This window comes from Leptopilina heterotoma, unplaced genomic scaffold, assembly GCF_015476425.1.
Source record: "Leptopilina heterotoma isolate Lh14 unplaced genomic scaffold, ASM1547642v1 Lhet_128, whole genome shotgun sequence".
In the NCBI taxonomy this organism is placed as follows: domain Eukaryota; kingdom Metazoa; phylum Arthropoda; class Insecta; order Hymenoptera; family Figitidae; genus Leptopilina; species Leptopilina heterotoma.
In genome coordinates, this window is record NW_025110846.1 from 1,188,629 (window position 1) to 1,199,868 (window position 11,240).

General features: G+C 25.8%; 2 protein-coding genes across 6 annotated transcripts in view; one reads left to right on the forward strand and one right to left on the reverse strand.

The window, feature by feature from the left end:
- Positions 1-7,279, reverse strand: part of LOC122512785 — a 40,051-nt gene extending 32,772 nt beyond the window's left edge. Inside the window, exons 1-4 of one of the 5 annotated variants that reach the window (XM_043628850.1) lie at positions 6,930-7,279; positions 6,009-6,096; positions 2,046-2,188; positions 218-290 (exon numbers count right to left, since the gene is read on the reverse strand). The gene's annotated coding sequence lies outside the window, so the exon portion shown is untranslated. Of the gene's footprint in view, positions 1-217; positions 630-2,045; positions 2,203-6,008; positions 6,097-6,929 lie in introns of all 5 variants that reach the window. The other 4 variants (XM_043628848.1, XM_043628849.1, XM_043628852.1 and 1 more) reach the window with 4 other exon arrangements.
- Positions 7,280-7,462: 183 nt separating this feature from the next.
- On the forward strand, positions 7,463-11,107 carry LOC122512784 (RNA polymerase II-associated factor 1 homolog). Its single transcript, XM_043628847.1, has 8 exons — positions 7,463-7,681; positions 7,777-7,869; positions 8,069-8,393; positions 8,702-8,845; positions 8,962-9,065; positions 9,216-9,435; positions 9,765-9,996; positions 10,296-11,107. Exons 1-8 carry the CDS (start codon positions 7,608-7,610, stop codon positions 10,835-10,837), a joined length of 1,734 nt encoding a protein of 577 aa, XP_043484782.1. The 5' UTR covers positions 7,463-7,607; the 3' UTR covers positions 10,838-11,107.
- Positions 11,108-11,240: the final 133 nt, after the last annotated feature.

Consider the following 11,240-nt stretch of genomic DNA (forward strand, 5'->3'; position numbering starts at 1 on the left):
AATTTTTCTTTATTACAAAATATAAGAATTTTTGTTTAAAAAGAAAGAAATTCAAAAAATATATTCACATTTTTAAATTCTTTTTATATGTAAAATAATTTCTTGTATATAAAAATAACTTTTGAATTTAAAAAAAAAATAATGTAAATAATGCAATTCGCTATTTTAAGTCTCTTCCTTATTTTAATGAAAAAAATTATTCTGAATTTATACTCACAAGGTGACAAACTTTCTTCAAAAAATTTTGCGATGAATGAAATAATCCGCTTACATGTATTTGCTCGAGGGCACTAGAAATGAGCGAAGCTTTTTTAATTCATAAAAATTTTTGATATCAAAAAAGAGCATGTGTATTTTCTATATAAATTTTTTTCTCTCTTTCTCTCATTTTCTCTTTTTTTAACATGGTTGTTGAATTATTTTATGAGAATTTTTCTCTTATTATCTCTCCTTGTTAATTCGTCGTGTTTGAAAAAAAAAAATTATTCCACAAATTTATCTGTCTTGAACATTCAACATCGCGTATATTCGTTTGTTTCATAATTCTCACAAAACTCTCAACAATATTGGTACTTTTTTTTCAGCATAAAAATTCATTTCCATTTATTTTTTCGCGCATTTGAAAATTTCTGCAACAGAAAGAGAAAAAGAAAAGAAAAAAATATCGACATCAGTGTGAAGTTTTTATTAAAATTAAAATCAATATAGTACTCTATTCTCTAGGCGAAGATAGAAAAAAAATTGAATAGAATCGTGTTGGCGATATAGTTGAAAATGGAATGATATAAATGTGAACAAGATGCAATCCGGGTGTTCATTTTTCATTGGCAAAAATTGACATTTAGGGGGAGAAAATTCTAGGCGAAAATTCGCTTAAAGAGAATTTTTTCTTTTAAAAATTGATAAACGAGTAGAAAATTGATATTTTTTTGTGTTCGTTTTAGAAATCAATGAAAAATGTCAATAGTTTCATTAGAAGCCGAATTTTTTTTTGCTTTGAAAATAGATCAGAAGAGAGAAAGAAAGAAAAAAAGAAGAGAAAAGAGAACAAAAGTGAAATGAAGGTTATTTCGAAATGTAATGTAGTTGGAAAAATATTTATATTGCAGTTCTTATTAAGAAAAAAATATCCAATTACTATCTTTTCTGAATTCCATAAATTGTCCACATACATTGTATCAAAGTTGAATAGAAATTCCATGAAATTCTTGAGGTTTTCCCCGGAATTCAGAAATTTATATAACTACAAACAAATCCGTATATGCAGTTCTAATAAAATTAACAAAATATTCTTACGTTGAAAACATAAATTAAATTCTAAATTTTAAAACGTAAATTCTCTATTTTTAATGAATTAGATTATTAAAAAATATTTATAAATTGATAAAATATTATTCATTACCTAATTAATAATTAAATATTAATTATTCACTTAAGTAATGAATTTAGAAACTGAAGGTAAAAAACCCCGAGAATTTCTCAACTCTAGACAAATATTTTTTTTTCTACATTAGAATAAAAGCATAGAAATCGAAAAAAGTATCGAAATACTTTGGATTATATAGAATTAGAAGTTTTTTCTTCAAATTTGTAATTTTCTTCTTCGAGATGCTATCGATATTGATCGATAATAAATATTTTAATCACTGGGGACAAAGTTATTCTATTATCGTCGTGAAAAGTTCGCCAAACTTTAAGTTTAACCCCAAAGTGTACAAATTTAAGGATTGTGTGTATCTTGAGTGATACTTTTCTTGAGAAGTTTAGTGTCTACATGATGACAGAAGAGAGGGATAAAAGGATTAATTTCTCTCTCTCTCTCTCTCTCTCTCTTCTTTACTTCCTTTTCTCTCTCCTGTTGCTGATGGAACATAATATTAAGCTTAATAAACCTAAATTTATGTTCTTAAAGTTTTCTCATAAAATGCAATAAGCAAAGTCTAAGCAAATTTCACGTGACAAACGGCGGCATTATTCGTTAAAGGTGGGAGCCGTAAATTTCTATATTTATAACAATATATCAAACGATAATCACGAAGCTTTACCTCGAGAAATGAATTTATAATTTCACTTGTATACTTCCAAGTAGACGAATTTTAATTTTAAAGAAACATTTTTTCCGCGTAATCCTTTTTGATTTATTTTTTGCGTTTTTGTATAAACTGCATAGAATTCCATTCCCAGCAATCTGAAAAATAATTTCTATTATTATTATATTTTACTGATATAATTAAAAATAAACGCATGTCATAATGAAGAGTATTTGAGATTCATTTTTTAAAAGTATTTATAATTTTAAAGGGTAAATGTATAACGTGTGGTCGAAAGAGATGTGCTTGAAATCTTTTATTAATGATTGATGATGTCACTTCTTTCGAACATTAAAGGTCAGAGAGATTGAATGGCCTCAGTGCCCTTTACCGATAACGAATGCACTGACACTCCTTTTTTAAACCTGTTGACCGAGAGCTTTTTATTCATGATTGATGAAAAATATTTTCATTTTCACACACAATTCAAATTCAATTAGAAAAAGTTCAAAAATCATAGACGATTTTGCAAACGAAATTTACAAGTTTTTAATTAAAATAGAAAGAGATAAAAAATATTTATTATCTCGAAATCGACAAAAAAAAACGAAGAGTTTTTTTCGTCATGTACAAAACTTGAAAAAAATGTTTCACAAGATGTAAAAAAAATTAGTAAAATATGTTACATGGAGGAGTTAAAATATTCAAGTATAACTGCAATGTCGTCATCTGGATTTGTCATTTTTTGCATTCAATAAATTTAAAATGCGCAGGTAGAATAATTCTCGAATTAAAAAATGCATTCACGTTCTCTTGGCCGAGTTTTCTTGTTTTTTTTTTTTTTTTTTTTAATCTCATCTCATTCACGGAATTTTCAGCGAGGAAAAGAGAGGAAATACTTGGAAAAGTGTTCCATGCAAATGTCAAGTAATTTAGAATTCCCAACGAAATGAGAAAGGGATTCACGTTTCTGTGGCACAATCAATTGATTCGGTCGTTTGTTAAACAACGAGGAATATCCCTCTCACTTTGATACTTGAAATGCAGGGGAGTCGTTATTGAAATTTACGATCCATTTCCGATGCATAGTCCTCTTAACATATCAAATTTCCAATCAAATTCGATTTACTTAATTAACTCAATTAACTGTTAAACAAATAATTTCATTACAAATAATTAAAAACGTTTAAACAATAAATAAAAACCAATTTTCATCATATAATCATTATCTCTCAATATAGTAGAAAAAATAAACTATGAAAATTCAAAACAAAAACAATTTTCATCACAGTCCATAAATTAAATTCATAAACTAAGTATGCAAAAAAATTTAATATCCCGAAAGTTGAAATTTGATTAAGATGAGTAATTAATGAAAGCTTCGAAGTAAAAAATTTCAAAATTTAAATAGAGATCGATTTAATAACAAAATTTTTTCGAATATCAAAGTAGAATATACTCTAAAGATAGTTGATTATTATCGATCTAAATGACCTAAATAAACAATCAGACTAGAAATTACAACGGATTTTCTCCCTTTTAATGTCAATAAAATATTGGCAATCAACACAGTTATTATTTTACTTTTACAATTCCATGAAAAAAAAAGTTTGATTGTAAAAACTTGTTTTTCTAAAGATACAAAGTATTAAGTATTTTTTTTTAACTTGGAAAATTTACATAGAAAAAGAATTTTCTTTACATTTCAATCTCAACTTCGGAAAAATTTGAATTTTTGAAATTATTTTCTCTTGGAAAAATGCTAAAAATATTTCAAATGAAGGGAAAGTTTTTTTCAACGATGAAACTTGGATAATTTTTTCTGGATTTAAAAAATGAATTTCTAAACTAATATTCTTATCGTTTAATATAAAAATAATTATTAAAATTAATTTAAATTAAAGTAAAATCTATATTAATAATAGTTATATTTCTAATTTTTTCAAAAAAAAATGTTAGAAATAATTTTATTTTCCATAATTTTGCGTAATAATTGAATGTGATTTAATTTTAAAAAATACCATTCTTGTTAAATGAATGTTATAATTTTTTTAACATTAATAATTTTAATCTGGTAAAATTTAATTATTACATAGAATTTTATAAAAAAATTTGAAAATAATTGAATTCTTTAGAAGAATTCTATTAAAAGTTTTAAAAATAATTGAATTCTGTCGATGATTTTTACTCAAATTTATGAAAATACTTTCGAGAAATTTTATTAAAATTGCACTAAAAATACTTGAATTTTTTCTAACAATTTTATTATTCAAAACAATAATTGAATTCCTCAAAAGAACTTTATTAATATTTTTTAAAATAATTCAATTCTTATACAGAATTTTGTCAAAATTTTGAAAAAATAGTTGAATTTTTACGAGGAATTTGATTAAAATTGTATTAATAATAATAATTGAATAGTTTCGAAGAATTTTATAAAATTTATTTAAATAATTTCGTGAAATTTTATTAAAGTTGTATTCAAAATAATTGAATTTCTGTGAGGACTTTTATTGTTTATGAAAATAATTGAATTCTTATAAAGAATTTTAGCAATAATTTGGAAAATAATTGAATTCTTTTGAGAAGCTTTAAAAAAATTCTAGAGAAAATAATTGAATTCCTCTGAAAAATTTTATTATTTATGAAAAGAATTGAATTTTTTGGAGAAATTTTTTAAAAATTATGAAGAAAATAATTGAATTCCTGCGAAGAATTTTATTATTTTTAAAAATTAATTTTAATTGTAAAAAATTGTTTAATTGTAAAAATTAATATTAAAATTTTTGATAATAATAAATAATAATAAAGAATTAGTTAATTACTTAATAAATGAATTCTTTTTAATTTCGAGTCTAAAATTATTTAAAAATTCAAGTTAATATTTGAAAATAAAAATTTTGTAGTTTGCAAAAATAATAATAAAATAATTTAAAATGTTTCGCACGTAACATTTACAACTTGACATAATAATTGATATAAAAATATCAAATGATCATAATTCTTTGGAAAATATTAATGTCCGTAACAATTACTTTTTGTCTCGAAAAAATATATTTTACAAAAAAAAAGAAATGATTTATTACTGAAATAGTTTTTCTTAAATAGGTAACTCCGAAAATTTTCTGGATTTAAAAAATAAACTTCTGAACTAACATTTTGTTATCGTTTAAAATAATAATATTGTGAAACAAATAATTATTTTCAAAAATTCAAAAAAATCAAATTCTTCGAGATAACTAAAAATTTCTAAACAATTACTTTTATGTCACGATAAAATACTCTTAACAAAAAAGAAATTATTTACTACCGAACTAGTTTTTCTTTTTAAAAAAAAAGTATTTCCAAAAAAATCCCAGTGTGACAATTTCAAAAAAAAAAAAAAAATTCAATAAACAATTTAATTTGTGAATGATTGTGAGTGAAAACTGAAGATTTATGAATGAACTGTAATACAGCTGAACGGGTCGATACAGCCCCCCTTAAGCATAGTAATCAATACAAAGGGGGGTTTGGGTAGGCGTGGAGGGAACGGAGAGTCCATTCAGTAGAAACCTTAGGCATGCTATTGATTACGTGGGTGGATAAAGGGGAAATGATCCCCCACTCTTGTCCATTCAGTCTTGTCGAGGTTTTAGGAGTGGAACTATTTTGGAGGAGAAATTTCAGAGTGCCTCCCGTAGTAATAGAAGACAGTCGAAATGGTGGGTGGCGTGGGTGGTAGAAGGTCCATAAAGTATAAAAGGGGTTGTAACAGGGACGAGTTCAAATATCCACCCCCTTTGAGTCTCAACGAAATTAGAAAATTGGAGAAAAAGAGAGAGAGAGGACCAATTCTGTCCGCAGCATCCACCTGCTATGTTTCTAAGTGTTCAAAATGAAGCACAAAAAAAAATATTTCTCCCATTATTTGATAAACTAATTAATGACAAATTTTATGTTTTCAAATATGAATTGAAAAAAATTGATATTTTTTACTTTGGCCTTCTTGACAATTCCGAATTAGGAGATTAATGCGAGTTTTCTTCCGATTCTACATCTGCGGTGCCTCTTGTATTTTGTTTACCTAAAAATAAAATTTTAATTAGCTAAAAGTGTTCATTATTTAATACAATTTCTGAAACAGAAATATTGAAACAACAACAATTTAAACAACAAAAATATTGAAATAACAAATTATAAAACAAAATTATTATTTTGAAACAAAAATAATTTATAAAACAGAAATATTGAAACAACAACAATTTATACAACAAAAATACTGAAACAACAATTTATAAAACAAAATTAATTAATTGAATTAATTCTTTCGAAACAAAAATAATTTATAAAACAGAAATATTGAAACAACAACAATTTATAAAACAAAAATAATTTATAAAACAGAAATATTGAAACAACAATAATTTATAAAACAAATATTGAAACAACAATAATTGTTGTTAATAATAATTAACTACAACAATAACATCCCACAAAGCACCGAAATTTGCAGTAATATCAGTAATATTGACATTTTCTCTACGTTTCCAATACATTGAGGAAATATTGTCAACATTGCCACAGGTTTAAACACTGTGTGGAGTAAATAATTTTCTCAAATTTGGCACCAAAGGGTTAAAAATATCTTTATAGAGACTATGCTTAATTATCCTTTCTACTATATATAAATAATATTAATTTTATTCTCACTGAAATTGAGACTGAAGATTATAAACAGTCAAAATTTTGAGGTTATGTTTACACTGAAAACCGATTTTCAAAAATTGTAATAAAGTACAAGGAATAAAAACTAATTTACTAACTGACTGACCCAAAATTTGTCACATATGGATAATATTAATTAAATTTTACCTAAATTAAATAAATAAATACAATAGACAATATGAAGATAGATACCTTCTTTTAGTTGCTAAACGAGTTCCTTTTAGAAATAATCCAAAACAGTTTTAATACTCCATTTAACATAAGCAAACATCAGTCACTCTTTGAAATCACTTCCGGAACTGCAAAATTGTTGATTTAACGTCAATAATTACTCTAATTAGCATATTAGCCGATGAATTAAACACTGAAATTCAATTAATCAAGAACACTCAAAAGAACGATAAAATTTTAACGGTCATTATTCAAAAACGAAACTGATTTTTCCGTGAAATAGTCAGGTGATGACATCTGTTGCAGCGCAACGGAAGCTCGTTCAATTAAATTTGCCCGCGAAATACAAAACTAGAATACATTTTCAATAATCTCTTTGGGCTTTATTTAATAAAACACGATTTAAGGAGAGTAATTATAAATAGTAAACAGTGAATAATTTCGAAACTGATGTACCCAAATAGTTTTGATATTGTATTTACTAACAAAAACAAGAAAACAATTCTTAATGTCGAGTGCGCAGACGTTAAAATAAACACGCAAAAACGTGCTTTGTGACCGTTTGGATGAATTGGGTTGAAATGTAAACAAAAAGTGGATAATTTACGTCAATTATGATTATTATAGTAATTATAATAATAATATATAATATAAAGTAAAGTATTTATTTTTCTATTAAATGTTAAACGCGTTTTTATAATGACTCCTACAATTAAAAGTCCACTGACCGTGAAGGTGAAAGAAAATGATTCGCAAACAAACATTAAAAGCAGGTACGTTTTCAAAACATTAATTAGGTTACTTTTTGTTTTGAACTTTTTAATGATTTTTTTCTCTAATTTTCTGTAAATGTTGTAAATATTTTCAGCTCTGAGTTATTAGTAAGAGTGAGATACAATAACACTTTACCAGATTTTCCATTTGATTTAAAATTCATCAAACATCCTTTTTCCACGAGTCGGTGAGTTGTTTTTTTAATGAATAAACGACAAATGTTTTTGTTGACATTACAATTTAGATAGCATAACACAGAGAGCATAGTTCGTTTATAAATTAAATAAATAAATTTAATTTACTAAACAAATATATTGATTTGATATTTTTTGGGTATTAATTACGTTACTTGATTTTAATTAATAATGTAATAAATATTTTTTCAGTTTTGTCGAGTACAAACCAACGACATTAGAACAGGAATTTAAACATGAATTATTAAATGAGCCTGATTTGGGAATTGAAATTGATTTAGTTGATCAAGATCGTTTCACGTCGAATTGCAATTCTCAATTGGATCCGGCCGATGAGAAAATTTTCGAAGAAGAAATTTTTATGCCCCAAGATGTTACTCGCTCGATACATCATGCAAAAAGTGTCTCCTGGCTTCGTCGAACCGAATATATTTCGACAGAACAAACACGATTTCAATCTCAAACTGTCGAAAAAGTTGAGGCTAGAGTTGGATACAATGTCAAAAAAACTCTCGCGGTTTGTTTATTTATTTTTCTTTTCAAAATTATTTCTTTTCTTTATTTTTTCATTGTTTTATTTATTATTTTCTCTTTTATTTTTTTTCTTATTTTTTCTTTTATTATTTCCTTTTTTCTTTATTATTTTTCCTTTTATATTATTTCTTTTCTTTTCTTATTATTATTCCTTTTTTTTCTTATTATTATTTCTTTTCTTTTCTTATTATTTTTTCTTTTCTCTTTTATTATTTTTTCTTTTCTTCTTTTATTATTTTTTATTTTATTTACTGTTTTCTTCTACTTATTATTTTTTATTTATAAACGCAGGAAGGTATTTTATACATGGATCGTAGCAGTCAAATAAGCGCAATAAAAAAGACATTTGAAGATAATAAAAAACCAATTGAAGTACATCACAGTAAACCGAATGTTGTTCCGGTTGAAATATTTCCAGTGTTTCCTGATTTCGAGGTAATTTTTCACTTTTTTTAAACTATATCCAAATTTTCTTTTTTAAATAATTATCGAAATTGAAATTTTGTTTTATTACCAAATGATTAATTTGTTTCTAATTTTCAAATTACTAGTTATGGAAATATCCTTGTGCGCAAGTAATTTTTGAAACGGATCCTGCACCACCAGGACGCTCTATTTCTGCGCAAATTGAAGAAATGTCGCAAGCTTTGATCAGGTAGTTCTAATTCTGAAATTTCCTATTTTTATTTATTTTATTTATTAGTTATTTAATTGTTTTATTGCTCAATCAAAATTAATTTAAATAATAAAAATAATAAAATTATATATTATAATAGAAATTAATTTATTGCTTTAATTTTTTCAGAGGTGTAAAGGATGAGAGTGGAGAACAATTTGTCGCTTATTTTTTGCCAACGCAAGAAACACTGGAAAAACGTCGAAGAGATGTGAAAGCGGAAGTAAATTACATGTCCGATGATGAATATGATTATAAAATAAATCGTGAATATAACTGGAGTGTAAGGAGCAAAGCTACTAAAGCCGGTTACGAGGAAAATTACTTTTTCGTTGTACGAAAAGACGGGGTATGATAATTTTTACTAAATTTGAAACTGACAATCAAATTATTGTCAAATAATTATTCGAATTTATTTATTTAGATATAATTATCTATTCTCGATTTTTAAACACTATAATTATTTATAATCGTGTTTTAAATAAAATAATGATTTATTATCGATTTTTAAACACGATAATTATTTATTATCGATTTTTAAACACAATAATGATTTATTATCGACTTTTAAACACGATAATTGTTTATTATCTACTTTTTCGTACATTCGCCAAAACTATTTATTTTCGGGATGAATGTTGAATAAAACAATCACAATTTATTATTTTTTTTGTGCAGATTTACTACAACGAGCTGGAAACTCGTGTACGCTTAGTTAAGCGGAGACTGAAGAAAAATCAAGTTCCGAACAATACTCGTTTAATTGTTCAACACAGGCCTCTTACGAGTGTCGAGTCGAAAATGCACAGATATAGAGAAAAACAATTGGAACCCAGTTGCTACGAGGATGAGAGCGAACAAGAGCAGGACGTACAATTAGTTCCCTCCCAAGTTCAAGAGAATGACAAAGGTTTGTTTTTTAAGAAGCAAACTTGATAATTTTTTTACATTCCGCTAAATTTTGCCAATTAACTTTTTTAATCGAATTAAAAATTTTAATTACGTGCAAATTAATATTGTTTCATATAACAAGAAAGAAATTTATTAATTTGTGACACTTTCTGAAGAAAGATGTATTTTCATTCCAAAAATTACAAACATAATCCAAAAAATTTTTGCCTATCATTCTTCGCAACGGGGCAATTTTTTTTATTTATTTTTCTTATTATTTATTTTTATAATTTGAATTAAATTCAATTAAATTTTCAGATGGCTTGGATTCACAACGTCGTTCCAGATCAAAATCAAAATCAGTGAGCCGATCGAGATCAAGATCAAAAAGTCGTTCAGGATCCAGTACAAAATCGAGATCTAGATCTAAAAGTCGATCGCGATCTCGCTCAAACTCTACGTCGAGATCCAAATCAAAAAGTCGATCTCGATCTCGCTCAAACTCTACATCGAGATCCAAATCAAAAAGTCGATCACGATCGCGTTCAAAATCCTCCTCAAGATCTAGATCAAAAAGTCGTTCACGATCTCGATCAAATTCTACATCGAGATCTAAATCCAAAAGTCGTTCGCGATCGCGCTCAAAATCGACATCAAGATCCAAATCCAGAAGTCGATCAAGATCGCGCTCAAAATCGACATCGAGATCTAAATCCAGAAGCCGATCGCATTCTGGATCGAGATCAAAATCCAGAAGTCGATCTCGTTCTTCATCAAATTCAGTTTATTATTCTTCACGGTCCAGATCGGGCTCAAAGTCACCGAATAAATCACGTTCACCGTCTGTTGATTCAAACTAAAAAAATTTACAAATTTGAAAATCGTAAAAAAAGGATAAAATTCCGTACGATATTAACAAACTTTTGTTAAACAATTGTTGAAAGTTTTTCTATTTTTTCGTTCTATTTTTTTGAAAATATTAAAATATTTTGTTTTTTTTTCAAAGATGTTTCAAGAGTGAGAAAAAACAATCAAAAAGTTACACATTTAATGTGTATTTATAAAGAATATTAGAAATAAAAAACACTTAAGAAGTTAATTATGTTAATTACATGTACTAATTTTTCTAAATAAAATTAAAATTGAAAAAATACAGTTCTAGTTTATTTTAAATAGTATTTTACATTTTCTAACATTAATTATTTGCAATTACTAATTTTTGTTTTAATTTCTCTATTAAAAAAACAGAAAAGAATAGAAATT